Genomic DNA, 17335 nt, shown 5'->3' on the forward strand with positions numbered 1-17335 from the left:
AGCAGTAGGTGAGCTGAGGCAGGGTGGAGTAAGATGATGTTACGAAGGTGGAAATAGGTGGTCTTAGTGCAGATACATGATCAGAAGTTCAACTTGGGGTCAAATGTGACACCAAGCTTATGAAAGTTTATAAGCTTACCAAGCTTATTAGCTTCAAGACAATTTCCAGAGAATGGTAAGGAATCAGTGGCTAGGGAGCAACGTTTGTTACAGGGACCGGCGACAATGACTTTGGCCTTCGTAATAGTTGGAAGGAATTTCTGCTTATTCAGTACTGTATTTTTGATAAGTGGTCTGACAATTTGAAGATGCTGAAGAGATCGAGAGGTGGTGGTGGGTTGGAGTTGGGATGTTGTCAGCATATATGTGGAACATGATTCTATATTTTCGGATGTCGCTGATGGGTAGCACATAACTGAGAAGTAGCATGGGGCCAAAGATGGATCCTTAGGTACACCAGAAATAACTGTGGGAGTGGGATGAGAAATCATTGCAGATGATTCTCTGACTATGATTAGAAGGATAAGAGTGGAACCAGGCAAGTGTAGTTCCACTTGGCTAGACGATGGTGGAGAAACATTGGAGAAGGACAATGTGTCCAACTGTGTCAAAGGCTGCAGGCAGAACAAGGAGAAATATTTTACCTTTGTCATGGTCACATAGACAGATACATGATTGGAGGGATTTAAATATGGAGTTCTGGGAAAGGTGGACTCGAATTTGGATGGCAATAAGGTGTTTAAGGACTTTGGAGATGAAAGGGAAGTTGCAAATAGGGCTTATAGTTTGTGAGGTTGGAGGGGTAAAGGGATTTTTTTTTTGAAGAGAGTAGTTATTGTGGCAGACTTGTGGTAGGGTCAAGGGAGCAGGAGGTGCGTCTCATGGACAAGATGAGCTTGGAGAAGGCATGAGGGGAGATAGGAGAGAAACTAGGGAAAAATGGAAGTTCAGGGCTAGGGGAGGGGGAGCCTTAGAGGATATATGGCCTGATGGGCTAGGGAAAGGAGCGAAGTGGCAGAGGCAGCTGATTGCATTAAAGGATATTCAAGGATTGTTAATGCACGTTTTATAGATGAGTAAAGCTTCCTTTGCTTTATATGTGTCTGTATTGCACCAAACTTAATTTTAGAAAATGGAATAGGTTTTCACCTTGATGGCAGTTTTTAAAAATTAGAACAATCATAACATCTCAGTTCTCTCTTTTTGTTTGCCACAGAACTATCAACAATCAGTTCTGTCATCGTGTCATTGGTGGCATGGTCTGGAATCCAATATTAAGAAAATCTGTGTCAGTTGAACAGTTAGAAACCAGAAGCTTGCCTTCTCGCTCCCCACCATCTACACCTGATTGGTAAACAACTTTATGGATTTTTTTTTATCACATTCGTAGGAAACTACTTAACATGTTTAATGTTTGGAACTAGAATTAAGAGAACAGCACAACAGCGTAATGCAGAGGAGTTCCAACGTGCTCTGCCAGAGTGACAGGACACTTATGGATGCCAGTTTCACTGTGGATTGGATTCAGAAGACCACACTTTTCCTATAAGAAAATATTATAGGTAGGACCTTACCACTCAGCCCTTACAAAGCTCCCAGCAGCTAGTTATAAAGTAGCATTGCTAAGTCATCTATCTTTGCTGTCAGCTTGAATGGTAAGTACCATAGGGAAATTTAAGAGCAGATGTGGAACAATTGCTCTTACAATCAAATTAGTTGTTTGAAGGCAGAAGCTGTGGCCCTGGGCATACTGCTTATAGGAATGTGTATCTTGGACTTCAGCCCACATGAAGATTAGAAAACTCAAATCCTATACTCATGCCCACTAAGATAAAGTCAATTAACTAGAAATTATCACATTAAGAAGGCCTCTAGCAACTGGGAACATATGTATTAGAATTTACTGTTGTAATCTTGTCTGATGCATTATTAGCTTGCTTTGAGTTGTCCTATTAAACCAACCTTAATAAAATCAATTAAGTATTTTACCAACACCCCGAGTAAAATGGAGCGTGGATGGAAAATCATCGGCTTTTGCAAGAATACCAAGAAATGAACCTGGCACAGAATTACATCTCTGACAGCACTTTATTTTTCTAATTGTATGACATTCCGTCAACCCTGAACCACACAGTAGCATGACATCCCCTGTTTGGCAAGATTAACTCAAAAAAGCACTTGTGCACCAGGAAATAAAAGCACAGAATAATCAAAAAAGTTGCAGCAATTTTGAAAGTCACAATTCAAGAGCGGAAGTTGGACTTACTAAACCTTAGTTGAAAATTTTGTTTCTAATTACTCCACACCCCATTTTAACAATGTGTGAAGAGCGCAGGTTAGAAAATAAGGTACATCATCTTGTGTGCCAAAGTTTGAGAGGCAAGATGTTTGGAGAAGTTGAGGCAATAGAAATGTCTAACCCAGTTTAACTACTAAAATCCCACACTGAATTGTACTTCTTTGGCCAAGGGTCAAATTCCATCAAACATCTTGTCCATATAAAATAGTTGGATCGCAGGAACTATTTTATTACAATTACAATTTCAGATTGTTTTGGAAATTCACAAATTGAATAGTCATTAGGTGATCAAGAGGAGAGATCCAGCCATTCAAATAAACATCTATTGGATTTCTATGGATTTCATTTGTATGGATTTGTAAAGACTTGGCATCCCTGATTTGTTTCCATAGATATACCACTAGGTGGGGTGAAGTTACTGGGAACCTCAGTTTTGTTCATAGTCATATTTAAATACATTTATTATAGTGCTTGTTTCAAGATGAATTTATTCAAACTGCATTCAAGTAAACATTAAAAAAGTGATCTATATAGTTCTTTTATGCAGAAAATATTACTGCAGTAATTCAATCAATATATTGTGTTTCCATGGAAAGGGGAACACATCCCTGCATAAATAATGGCATCTGCTCACCAGGAACATCCACTGTAGGCCCCATCAAAGTCTAGAATTGCATGACAATGGCTCAGCGTGCAATCTTAAATTGCCAAGGCAATGGGACAGAATGTAATCATATATTTCCATGACAGTTGGTAGTTGCAGATATGAGAGAGAGAGACCCAGGAGGTGTAAAGAATAGTGAGCAGCAAAGGGGCTTCTGAGTGTCTTGTCCCCCTGCACCACCACCACACTCCAGGATCATTTAGGAGCTACCCTCACTATTAGGAAGACTGTATTTAAATATTTTTCCAAAAATAAATCATAGGGCCTGGCTTGTACTGTCAGGAGAATCTCACCTCCACCATTTGGCAACCTGGTACACCTGGTATCTACAAGTCTACTGGCCACTGATCCTGCTCCTGCTAACTCTAAGTCAAGGGCACAGGAAATTTTATTATACACGTTTTCTTTCCCAGCTAAATATTTCAGAAATCTTTTAAGTACTTAGCATAAATTTAATTCTGTACTTAGAGTTATAGTATCAAGTGATCTACTTCAACTAACTAAAGCTTCATCCCTTTGTACTACCAATAGGCCAAGTCCAAGATTAAGACATGATGCTCAAAAGCCACGGCATTCTTCCGTAGATAACCTTGCCACTGAGATGGCATATATCACAGAGAGTGAAGAAGTGTTTTATAACTACAAGGCGAACGTTCCAGCCATTGCAAATAAAAATGATATGGAGCCCTGCCCGAAACATGCATCGCACAGCTGGTATGTGACTTAGGAGTTTGATTAAATGGTGCAAAATTAGCTGTTTGTATAGAAATGGGGAAAGCCATACATTATAGGATTATAATATATTTTTCCTCATAGAAATATGTGTAGAATCTCTACCAGTCAGTACATATTAGACATTAGGATGACTTTTTAATAATTTTGTAATCAACCATAGAAAATCTTCAATCCTCATAAGGAGCTTCAGTCTCACTTTTGTGCGTTTTCATCACAATGGGCCTTCTTGGTTTCTCAAGTTCTCCTCCAACAGTTCAGAAATCTTTCTGCAAAATGATCCACTTTCCAATTTTCTTAGTATTTAACGTGACCTTTTCATTCAGCTTGGATGACTTTATAACCTGAATGATCTATCATGCTTAGAATTTCAGATGTAATCATAGTCCAACTTCCATCCTGTTGACAAAATTCAACAGCTGTTGGAATTATCTCATCTAATATGGCTTCTGTTTTATCATTCATTTTAAATTTCAGAGTTTAAGAATGAAGAGGATTTTTGTTCTGTCAGCAATAGGGATTGGTCATATCTCTTTAACAGTATCCTCTGTTGAGATTTGCAGAATGTTCTGTCCACCAGCTATAATTATTACCTCTTTAATCCTATCTCATGGAGAGAGAAAACCACCTTCATGTTTTCCCATTTCTCCAGAATGCAACCAGCCCTCTTCGAGGGCTTCTTTAGTCTGTTCCTTCATATAAAGGGAGAGATAAGAATGAAGACATAGCCCAGGAAGCTTTTCAAATAAGTAAAAGTAGCAAAAGCAAATGCTTCAGAAGATGGTCAGAAATAGCTGACCTGTGATTGCAAATGGATCCCTCTCCTCAGATAATGTGCACCCCTCCCCCATTTCAAATCTGTTATTATCTCTTCCTCCTCACAGGGCCCACCATTAACTCCTCTGTTCTTGCAAGTTATAGTCTCATCTGCAACCTCCCTATCTTCTCTAGTCCTTGAACGTGTTGTCACCTCCCAAACCTGTGTCCGTCTTTCCACAACTCCATGTTTGAGCCTCTTGAGTCAAGTCTCTGCACTTCTGCCACAACAAGGAAGCAGCCCTAATCAGAGTTGCATATTACATTTTTTCTGTTGGTGACCAATGTGCACCATCTCTCCTCATCTTTTTCGACCTTTATGCAGCTTTTGATGTGGTTGACCAACTATTCTTGCTACACCTTTCCTCCATTGAGTGGAACCACCCTCACCTTATTTGTACTCTTTCTGGCTATGACGGGATAGGTAAATCCAAATCACCTGCAATAGCTTCTTTTCTCACCCTCATGCTGTTATCTCTGGAATCCACCAAGGATCTGTCACTGGGCCCTTCCTATTTCTCATCTACATGTTGCCCCTTGGTGAAATAATCCAATTAAAATGTCAGATTCCACATGTATGCTGACGATATCCACAGCCTTTGTGTTTTCTGACATCCAGTTCTGGAAGAACTTGAGTTTCCCCCAATTAAAAATTGGGAAGCCACAGTCTTTGGCCCGTGGACTAACTCCATCCTCTCTGCCTGGTCTGATCTCAGGCTAAAATATGTTGTTTGCACCCTTGGTATCCAAATTAACCCCAAGCTGAGCTTCTGGCCCCATATATCCTACAACACCAAGACCACGTATTTCCGCCTTAGTATTATCACTCATGTCATCTGCCTCAGCCCATCTGTTACTGAAATGTTCATCCATGTTTTGTCATCTCCAGACTTGACTTTTCCAATGCTCACATGATTGATCTTCATCTTCGACCCTCTATGAGCTCATGCAAAATTCTGCTGCCCATGCTGTAATCCAACTATATCCCATTCAGTCATATCTCTTTGCTTGCTGACTCAGATTGGCTCCTATCAACCAAGCCTCAGTTTTAAAATTCTTAGCCTCATGTTCAAATCCCTTCATGGCCTCATCCCTCCCTGTACCCAGTCCTACAACTCTCCAAGAATTATGCTTTTCTTCAACTCTGGATCCTTGTGTAACAGTCACTACCTTTGCCACGCCACTGGTGCCCATGCTTTCAGCCATCTAGGCTGAAGCCCTAATTCTGTTCTTTAACCCCTCTCTCCGCCATTAAATACCTCTTTAAAACTCACCTCTGTAGCTCAATTCTTCCACCCAAACCAGACAACCAATTCACTGCATGCCTTATAAATGCCACCTGCAAAGTACTTGCAGTCTTAATGAGCCAATTATACACAAATTGACAGTTACAAATGTCTGATTTTTAAATTAAAGTGAACAAATTTTACTGAAATTAATATTTGTCCAAGAGCTACCCAATAGTGTCTCTCTTCTGTGCTTTTTTTAACTCTAGTGCTCTTATGCTGTGCTGTCAATGTGGCTTGAGCATGCTGAATGGAATGGTGCTGTTGTAATGAAAGCATTTTAATTATAACTGTTTTTGGTGTCCACTCTACTACTCCCAGCTCCTCATTACTTGTGTTGTGACCTTCACCCTATGACTCCCACTCAGGGCCCTTATCTCTTGAGCACGTACTTGCTGAAGTCTTGAGGGGTTGCTGTTGCAGGCTGGTGAGGATGGCTCAATCTAATTCTGAAAAAAGACCTGAAAGAAGAAAGGATGAAAAATTAGTAATTACTGGACAAGTTGGGAGCAGTGAGGCAATTATAGTTTTAGAAACTTCTAAAATAAGATGCACATAAAGTACAAATATAACGACAGACTGATCTGCCACCCTCAATTCTCCATCTTCAGTGCTGAGGAGGGAGACTTGTGCCATGAATGTCTAGAGTTTCCTGTGCCATTTGTGTTCCTGCCAACTTGGCATTATGTGTCAAATTGTCAGCAGTACAGGATGCTTATTCATGAACATCTATTAGGAACACTGCTATTTTTGATTATATATTAATGACCTAGACCTGGCATAAGTTCAAAGTTTGCAGATGACATAAAACTCATCAATGTAATGAGCAGTGAAGATGATAGTAACAGTCTTAAGGTGGACATAGATAGGCTGTGAAATGGGCACAGGAAAGTTCAGAACCAGAAATGACTCTCACATCTGGCTGGTCCCAAAACTTAATATCTTTCTACATTCCCACCCCTTCAAATGAGAATCAAATTCACCAATAAATTTGACACATTATCTGCCTCACTGCCTTCCTGCAAGAACCATTATGCACCTTCATCAGCAGCTGCATAAAGTAGTTAAACCTGACTTAATTGTCTGCTTTCTTTCTTCAAAGAGCCCATGTCTGCTGATGTAGAGTTTATGATAATCTCAAATATATAATCAGCATTCAATTTACCTGTTCTCTCAATCCTAAGTAGATGAGTAATTGAATCGTAGAACATTCTCATTTTACAAGGTCAACAATCCCATTTGAACCCTTCTCATTGCCTTGGATGCATAATATAAGGTAGCAGTTTGTTTGTTTTTATTATTCATTCATGGGATGTGGGCTCCGCTGGCTGGGCCAGCATTGATTGCCCATCCCTAGTTGCCCTTGAGAAGATGGTGGTGAGCTGCCTTCTTGAACCGCTGCAGTCCATGTGGTATAGTTACACCCATAGTGCTGTTAGGAAGGGAGTTCCAGGATTTTGACCCAGCGACAGTGAAGGAACAGCGATATATTTCCAAGTCAGGATGGTGAGTGACTTGGAGGGAACTTCCAGATGGTGGTGTTCCCATCTATCTTCTGCCCTTCCCCTTCTAGATGGTGGTGGTCATGGGTTTGGAAGGTGCTGTTGAAAGAGCTTTGGTGAATTCCTGCAGTGGATCTTGTAGATGGTACACACTGCTGCTACTGTGCGTTGGTGGTGAAGGGAGTGAATGTTTGTGGATGGGGTGCCAGTCAAGTGGGCTGCTTTGTCCTGGATGGTGTCAGGTTTCTTGAGTATTGTGGGAGCTGCACTCATCCAGCTATTTCCAATATCTAGATATCATCACAGTCTCTAGAGGTGGCACTGTTGCTTCTGATCAGATGAATGTAGACTCAAGTCCACCTTCGAGATTTGAATGCATAGTCTAGCTGACACTTCAGTGTAGTACTAAAGGGAGTAACAGTCGGCCATGCCATCTTAAAATGAGACAGTAAACTTAAACCAGATTGGTGAGGGGTGGGGGAGTTGCACAAGAAGCCAGAATTAAAGGAGCACAGTTATCACGGAGGATTGTAACACCATAGGAGATTACAGCCTTAGGGAAGGGTGAGGCCATAGAGGTATTTGAAAACAAGGCATTGCTTGAGCGGGAACCAATATAGGTCAGCAAGCACAGGGGTGATAGGGAATGGGACATGGTGTGAGTAAGGCATGGGCAGCAGAGTTTTGGATGACCTCAAGTTTACGGAGGGTAGAATATGGGAGACCAGCCGGGAGTACATTGGAACTGTCAAATCAAGAGGTAATAAATGAAGGTTTCAGCAGCCAATGAGCTGAGACAGGGGCAACGTGGCAATGTTACAGATGTGGAAAAATTTAGTGATGGTATGAATAAAAGGTCAGAAGCTCATCTCAGGGTCAAATATGACACCAAGGTTATGAACAGACGAGCTTAATCTCAACCTGTTGCCAGGGAGAGGGGTGAAGTCGGTAGCTAGGGAATGGAATTTGGAGTGGGGATCTAAAACAATGGCTTCGGTCTTCCCAATATTTAATTGGAGGAAATTTCTGCTCATCCACTACTAGATGTCAAATACGCAGTCTGATAATTTAACACTGTGGAGGAGTTCAGAGAGTTGGTGACGAGATAGAACTGATAGTCATCAGTGTACACGTGAAAACTGTGCTTTTGGATGATGTCACCCAGGGAACAGCATGTAGACTAGAAATAGGAGGGGGGCAAGGATAGATTCTTGGGGGCCACCAAAGGTAATGGTGCAGGAATAGGAAGAGATGCCATTACAAGAGCTACTCTGACTAATTAGATAGATAAGAATGGAACCAGGTGAGTGCACTCCCACCCAGCTGGATGACTGTGGAGAGGCATTAGAGGAGGATGGTGTGGTCAACTGTGCCAAAGGTTGCAGACACATTGAGAAGGATGAGGAGGGAAAGTTTACCTTTGTCACAGTCACAGAGGATGTCATTTGTGACTTTGAGAGCTGCTTTGATACTATAGCAGAACAGAAACCTGATTGAGAATGAAACATGGAATTCTGGGAAAGACAGGAACAGGTTTGGGAGACCACAACATGCTGAAGGATTTTGGAGAGGAAAGGGAGGTTGGAGATGGGGTAGTGTCTTCTTTCTTCATACCCTTGTAATTGCTTTTACTTAACTTTAAGACACTAGTTTCAGACCCAAGTTTTTCACCCTCAAACTGAATGTGAAAATCTATAATGTTATGATCACTCTTGCCTAAACAAGCTTTTAGGATGATTTCATTAATTAATCCTCTCTCATCGCACTTTGCCGGGTCTAAAATAGTCTGTTCCCTGATTGGTCTGAGAATATATTGTTCTAAGAAACTGTCCTGAATACATTCTATGAACTCATCCTCAAGGCTTCCTTTGCCAATTTGATTTGTCTAATCTGTATGAAGATTAAAATCACCCATTATTTCTTGATGTATACTCAGTCCCACAACAACGCCTTTGTAATGGCTATCATATTTATTTCTATTTATGCTATCAATTCATCCATCTTGTTACGAATGCTACATGCATTTAGATAAAGAGCCTCTAATTCTGACTTTTTACCATTGTTCCCTGCTCTGACCCTTTTTGCTGATGCATTCTTATGTTTGTACACTGTCCCTTCTTGCCACCCTCCAATTATCATTCTCTGTATCTCTACCCTATACTACTGCCTTGTCCTTCCTCTTCAACTTTCTAAATCTCCCCTCATATGAACACAACCCCTTGACACCAGTTACCTATTGTTCAGTGCAAAGGCCACTGAACAGCCCCAGTTATATGATTTGCCAGGACACTGGTCTCAATGTGGTTCAAGTGAAGTCAGTTCCAACGTACAGCTCCCTCTTTCCCCAGTATTGGTACCTGTACCTCTTGAGTCAAAACACATTTCTCCAACATCAATCTTTGCACCATGGATTTTAACACTCTAATGTTATTTACCCTTTGCCGATTTGCTCGTGGCTCAGGTAGTAATCCAGTATTTATTACCTTTGTAGTTCAGCTTTTTAGTTTAGCTCCTAGCTGCTCATGGTCCCTCAGCAGAACCTCACCACTGGTACCCATGTGTACCACGACAAGTGGATCCTTCCGCTCCCATTCTCAAGTTCCGCTTCAGCCCCGAGGAGATGTCCTTAACTCTTGCACCAGACAGGCAACCTAGTTTTCAAGACTCTCGCTCTCGACTGCAGTGAACAGTATCTGTCCCCTAACTATACTGTCGCCTACTATTACTACATTCCTTTTTACACCCCTCCATTTGAATGACCCCCCTCACCACAATGCTGTGGTCAGTTTGCTCATCTTCCCTGCAGTCCCTGCTGTCATCCACACAGGCTGCAAGAACCTCAAACTTGTTTGACAAGTTCAAGGACTAAGGCTCCTCCATTGCTATCTTCTGGATCTGTATACCTGCCTCATTTGTGGTCACACCCTTCTGTGCTTGACCATGGACCAAATCTAAAGCACTTAATCTAAAGTGTGTGACTGCCTCTTGGAGCAAAGTGTCCAAGTAACTTCCTACGCCCCTGATGCATCACTGTCTGATGCTCTGACATCAGCTCATCAACTCTGAGCTGAAGTTCTTTGAGCTGCAGATGGTTGCTGTCCATCACACTGGTGTTTTACAGCTATAACACATCACCTGCCCTATCATCGTTATCATATTTTGTTTAATTAAGGTTTCAAATTTAGAAATACCACTCAATGATAATTTGTATTTATATTAAGTAGTTTAATTAGTTAAGCTATAAATTTAATACATTTTATATTTCCTCTGTACTAGTTTAAACTACTGTCCCAGTTTAGAGAAAAAACCGTAAAGCTCACCAACCAATCACCTACCTGCATACCTAGTTAATGCCTGTGGACTTCAGCGCTCAGGTCTCGCTTTATCCCACTCCCCCTTTCAGACCACTCCTTGTTCTGCAAAAGATCAGAACAGTACCTCTTCCCTCACTGTGCTGAATTTCGTCACTTATCAAATTCCTGAGTTCAGTACTCTGTGGAAGCTGTACTCCATTGAGCTGGCCTTCATGCTATTTACGGAGTACAATTTATTAACAATGCTGCCTTTATATTTAGTTTAATAGGGTGGTTGTACTGCTGACTCCTGTTTAGAAGTCTTGCAAAGCCAACAGGAACTCCAGTGCAAACTTACCATATTCCCCAATGCCAGCTGCTGAGAAAATCATGTAAAAGAAAAGTCTTCCCTATCGTCAGCTTTAATCAGTCAAAGCTGACTTGTTAGTTGCCTTGTGGTGTGCACAACCAACATTTTTGAAGCTGACAATGCAAAGACTACTATATAAAATCATTTTAATTTAACAGCCCAGAAGGGAAGTCAGACAACTTCTACTTCAAAATTGTATGTTTTCTTTTAGGAAAAGGTTGAATGGTTCACTTCAATTTTTTCATACTAAAAGTTATGTTTTTAAAGTTTTGTGATGTGCACGTGAGCCTTATTATTCCTAAATTCACTGGATATTGTGTCGAGCCATACATAGAAGTCCAGAAGGGAGATTTGGTACCAAAGCAAAGTTTTTAAAGCTCTTGGCAAGGATTTAGTGATGAACAGCTTTGTGCTGGTAGTCTGCTATTACAAGAATGATTGTAAAATGAACACTGTAGCTGCTTTGTGTTGTTATGATCCCAGTAGAGACCGATAACTTTGAAAAAAGATATGAATTCCCAGTGATCTACTTAAAGGAATCACACAGCAAGATTTCAAGTTTTAAGACTTTTCTGTTACAAACTGAAATCAACATCAACTAAACATCACTTAGTAGGCAACTAATACTCTAAACTGCAGAAAAGACATTCCTTATAACATTTTAACATACTCGAAAACCCCATGGCACATTTATACTTTACAGCACGCTCTGTGGAAATGCAGTCTTTACAGGAAGTAGTTCAAAGTTGTTCGCAGCTTCAAATGGGTTTGATTCAGTGAGTCGTACATCATTTTCCTCTGTCTTCTGACAACTCCTGAACCAACTTCCAGCAGCAAAGCCCATTCCTCCTCCTGGCCTTGCCAGGGCGAATCTCCCAGTGTCCTTAAATCTCTACAGGTTCCTTCTCTTCCCCAGTGAACCAGCTTCCACCAGCATCCTGCATGATAGCTAACAATGGCTTTTGCTTTCTCCCCTCTCTTTCTCTCTCTCTTTCTTGCATGGGAGTCTGTAAGTCTGCACAAAGCAAGAACATCTGCTTCAGAGTCTGTAAGTCTACCCATGGTAAAGCCAGATGCTCTGCCCTTTGTTTTCAGGTGTTAAACCTGCATGTGGATTTCAATAACATTTTCCCATGGTAACCAGGTCACATCAACTTATCACCAGGGAAAACCAGCAGGTGGTCACATGACCCTTTTCATTACATCATTTTACTTTGAATTTCAAGATACTATCTAAATATAACCTTGTTATAAAACCTTGCATTTATAAGAGTGTTTCCCTTGAAAATTGAGGATTACCCTATTCTCATTTTTGGGGATTAAGCGAGATGACAAATTTACCATCTTTGAAGAGTGTCTTTTTCATTGGGTGAAGATATTCTTTGGATTCTTTGATAAATCAGTGTTAATTTAGCCTGTACTATTACTAACTTGATACTGAGAATTGTAAACTTTTGAGGGATTGTTGCCATCTATATCTGTAAAGAGGAATTGTAAAATTCAACCTCTGTATTTCACCAGAATGTCATAATGTCAGATTCTCTAGTTGGGAGAAGCTACTGCACTTGTAAGAACATTTGTAAAATGTTTAGCTGTGCCACATCAAGACTGTTTAGAGCCTGGGAGTATAATTGCTTTAAAATTCGATGTTGGAGGAACCTTATTCGATTTAGTTCATTTCACTTGCTTCCCTGGAGGGGAGACCAAATTTATTTGAAATTCTGTTTTTAAAAAAAAACATGTTTTACTAAATAGCCTTCAAATATAAATTCTAAAGTGTAATGTAGGGTATAAAATTATTTCAATCTGTTATATCATGTTATTAAAAACTATTTAGATTCATTAGAGTATACCCTGCTAAATTGCAGTTAAGCCAGATATTGTTTGTGTGTCTCACAAATTGTGTAAATATCAATGTTTGGACAAATGGTGTAATGGAATTATGAAGCCTTTGGTTTTTCTTTCTGGTCAAATTCAAAATGATATCTTAAGGCTTTACTCTAAGTACTTCATCTTCCTTGTCTCTGAGCTGATTTCTGCACATATAAGGCACAACTTAATGTTGGTAATGGGGATCTCATCTGTCAGTTGAAAAACTGGTGGAAGCTCCGCGTCATTTCCATTGGTGAAGGCCCATTGGAATTGAGTGCCTATCCCCAGGATTTAAGACCCTGGGGCAGAAATCCCACACTACAAGTGCTACTAGCAAAAAAGAGGCCAGCAGCTCTCTGTTGCTCATTGGCGCCACTGGGAGCAGTGACAGCTGCTGGTAATGCACCCACCAAAGTCCTAGGGTTGGTGATGGACCCGGGTCACATTGTGAGTTTGGGCAAGGTGGGAGTTGCTGGCTGGGGAGGAAGAATGGACAGGGAGGTGACTCTCAGCAGCCCCCCACTTCCCAATGCCCGGTCCCTCAATCAGGCACTGAGTGCCTTTGAAAGAGGGCCCCCCACCACCCCCCTCCGCCAACTGGGAACCCGTAAGTAAACCCAACAGTATTTGCTTTTAGGCCTTCTCACCAGGTATACTTGACCACCCGCTACTGGTTGAATACCAGTGGTAGTGGGATGAGGCCCTTAAGTGGGCCTCAATTACTGTCTGGGCAGAAAGGTCATCCACGAGCCTTCCTAACCCTGATTTAATCGGGAAGACAGCGGTCCCCAGTTTTCTCCATATGCCACAATCTCACCCGATTAAATGCCCCAACTTCAAATTCAACACCAGGAGAGGGCATTAAATTCTGCCCATAGTTTCCTAATGCTAACAGCAGCTCTGATTTCTTCCTTCTACTCCAGAAAATCAAATCAAGAAATGAAACTCCAGAAGTTAGATTGGGAAAAAAAATCATTGCTCCACTGCTGCTCTAGGGTTTAGTTACATATACAACAATTCCAAATTAATTTATTTAATGACTCAAAGATTCACAACAAATTCCAGGCACCATGTTAGTTCATGAAATTAACAGGTAATGTGCGGTAAAAGGAAAATTAAAATTAACAATATGTAATTTTTACAATATTCAGTCTTCCATGAAGTTACATTTGTGGAGTAAAGACCAACTGAAGATGGTTTAGAGAGCAGGAAATAATTTTGGATACAGAAACATAGCAGCTGTGCAATTGGACTAGAAATCTAGAGCCCTAGACTAATGATCTAGAGACATGAGTTCAAATCCCACCATAGCAGTTGGGGAATTTAAATTAAATTACTTAAATAAATCTGTAATAAAAATCTAGTATCAGCAATGAAACTACCAGATTGTCATTAAAAACTCATCTGGTTCACTAATATCCTTAAAGGAAGAAAACTTGCTGTCCTTATCTGGCCTGGCCTATATGTAATTCCAGAACCACAGCAATGTGGTTAGTTAACAGCTCCCTGAAATGGCCTAGCAAACCAGCCATTGTGTCAGTTTGCCACCAAAATGTATAAGAAGAATAAAACAGGACAGAATGTCCCATGTCAAACCTCTGCATCAGATTCAGACATGACAAAGGCACAGTCAATGCAGTCAACCCTACAAAAGTCCTCCTCATAACATCTGAGGACTTGTGCTAAAATTGGGTGAGCTGTCCCACAGACTCTTCAAGCATAGTCAGCCTGATATAGTAAGTCATCACCATCCATGAGTATCTCCTGTCCCATCTTCAGGACAAACTCACCAGCAGTAGAGGCTTGGTGATAAACATTCTGGAGAGTGTGGCTTTATAGAAATTAAGACATGGAAAATTAATATTTTTATTAGAATAAATTTAATATAGTTCTACTTTGCATCTGTCAAAAGTTACTTGAAACAAGTTTTCCACACGTAACTCTGACTTCTTGAAAAATGAAAAGCATGAATTGTGTGTGCAAACCATTCTGCTGTTCCTCCTCGGAATGACATTACATATTCACAATGAGCCATATATTGTATATGCCTTCTCCAGAAGCCAGTTGCAGGCTGAAAAGCAATCTAATTTTGTTATTTAGTGTAATTAACCTGTACTATGCATGCTTTCCAAGACACAGAAAGGACTGATTAAGGAAGATGAATAGATTGTTCCAAAATCTTCGATGCCTCGCAGAGAAAAATACAGCAATTATTTATTACTAGACTCACACGCAGTAAAATAACATGATGATGTTATGACACAGCCGATGGTAAAAGCTGAGCTGCTCAAATCCCAGAGGGAAACTTGAAAAAAACTGTTATAACCAATTTTGCAATTTGTATGTTTCGAGATGCAGGCTTTGAATTCAGTAGTACTAAGACCACCGAGTCTCAAGAGGTTTTTATAAAACTAAATTAAACACTTATTAATACAAGAAAAATTGTAAGCACTTACATATATCTAAAAAGTTACTACTATAATAATTACAAAAATCCCCTAATTAACCTGACTCCTAGGGCAGAATTTTACCCTTGTTGGATGGGCTCAGCGGGAGCGGTAGGGAAGCCGACCGCCACCCATGATCAGGGCCGGAAGGTGATTTCACGCTGGCTGGTCAGTTAAGGCCTGCCCAGCGGCTGGGGAACCTCTAAGAAGGGGCGGGCGGGGGGCAGGGGCCTGTTGTCTGCCGGGTCCAATAGTGACCTGGTGGCCAATTCAAAAGTGGCGCAGGCAAGAGGCGTGCAGCAGTGACATGGCTGCAATCCAGGAAGGAGAGCCCATGCGGTAGATGAGGTCGGCGGGGCAATTGGCCCTGCATTTCTCTGACGAGTGCCTCGCTGCCCTCCTGGAGGAGGCAGCTGCCAAAAGGACACCCTTGTCCCCAGAGACGAGAGGAAGAGGCCACCGCACCTCACCAAGAAGGCATGGAAGGAGCTGGCATCCCAGGTGAGCAGCCACAATGTGGTGTGGTGCACATGGGTACAGTACCAGAAGCGCTTCAATGATCTGTGCTCAGGAAGGGTGAGTACTGTGTTGGCATGGGTCACTGTGAAGAAGGGCTGGTCATCCCTCAGTGGACCTCAGGGGTGCTAGAATCTGCGTGGCACCCATCAATGACACCGGAGTTCGTTAAGGGGGTGAATCCTGGCTGCTTGGACTGAGTGCTTTTTGGGTCGAGGGCCACAAATCAGATGTGACATGCGAGGTGTTCCTCAGATGGGATTGGCCAGGCTGCAATGGTGCTGCACGTAGAGGGTGGACTAACCAATGCTCCTTTGTCCTTTCACGAGAAGACATCCCATAATAATATTTAGAGGTCACGGACTGGTAGTGGACCATCACATCACCTCATCCTCACCCGCTATGAGCAGGAGGCCTTGGAACTCGGGATGCGGCATACACCTCAGCCAACCGGTCACGGTGAGGTTGGGGTGTCAGACGAAGGTGCACAGAGTGAGAATTTTGGCTTGTGCAACCATTCTAGTGTAGTCTCTTCATTGATGTGAGCCTCAAACCTGGAGTCCCCATTGATCATTGGAAGACGATGGCATCAAGATGCAGATCTCCATTGTCTCATCAGGGCACCTGGCATGCACAGTGACAGTGTGATGACTTACACTAATGATATGTTCTTCTTCTCCCTTTTAGGTTCACCAGCAGGTGTTCACATTGAGGACCCTGAAGGGTCACCCCTGACCTCAGAGGACCACTGTGCTCCCCATGCACCTGCATCACACCCGCTCTGTCAAGCAGGCACCAGCGCAGACACCAGCACCTTGGTGGCGTTAGATCACCATCTAGTATCTCGGTGCGCATTGGTGAGGGCACTTCACAGTTGCTTGAGGTGCAGGCAGAGGCAGAAAGTGCCGAGGGCGCTGGCAGTCGGAGGACGGCTGGAGACCAGGACAATGCTCAGTTGAAGGCTGATGATGGGCCTCTGGAATTGTCCATTAGGCAGCAGATGCTGGACGTCCAGTGGGGTATGCAGGATGATCTGGCAGAGACCCACGAGGGTATGCATGCTATGGTCCCCGTTTTGGAGGAATCCCTCCGGAGCATGACCACAGCGTTGACCCTCATGGCCGAGCACATCCGTTGCCTGTGCAGCTGTGTCGGCATCCACTTCCTCCACTGAGTCCCCCTTGCCAGTGCCAGATTGTGGAGAGTGCAGCATGCAACCATTATTAGTGGCCTCCCCTCTGTGGGATTTTGCAGTGTGCCCCCTGAACGTTCCAGGCATCAGAAGTGCATCTTGAGAAGACCAATGGCCCTCTCTACCACCGCCCTTCTGGAGGCATGGCTCCTGTTGTTCTGCTGCTTGATCTCTGTTCTTGGGAGCGGAGAGGCGTCATGAGCCGCCTTTTGAGGGGATAGCCCTTGTCACCCAGCAGCCATCCATCCGGTTGAGCAGGAGCACTGGAGAGCCTTGGCACCCTGGAGTGTCTGATGATGTAAGCGTCATGGGAGCTGCCAGGGTACCTTGCACAGACTTGCAGAAT

General features: G+C 42.3%; 1 protein-coding gene across 5 annotated transcripts in view; it reads left to right on the forward strand.

The window, feature by feature from the left end:
* Positions 1-17335, forward strand: part of LOC121275931 (tyrosine-protein phosphatase non-receptor type 3-like) — a 305875-nt gene that overhangs the window by 150212 nt on the left and 138328 nt on the right. For all 5 annotated transcript variants that reach the window (XM_041183799.1, XM_041183801.1, XM_041183803.1 and 2 more), the window contains 2 exons: positions 1217-1351; positions 3495-3677. In XM_041183799.1, the coding sequence (XP_041039733.1) occupies positions 1217-1351; positions 3495-3677 (318 nt within the window). The remainder of the gene's footprint in view (positions 1-1216; positions 1352-3494; positions 3678-17335) is intronic.

The sequence above is a fragment of the Carcharodon carcharias genome, chromosome 3 (assembly GCF_017639515.1).
Source record: "Carcharodon carcharias isolate sCarCar2 chromosome 3, sCarCar2.pri, whole genome shotgun sequence".
Taxonomy (NCBI): domain Eukaryota; kingdom Metazoa; phylum Chordata; class Chondrichthyes; order Lamniformes; family Lamnidae; genus Carcharodon; species Carcharodon carcharias.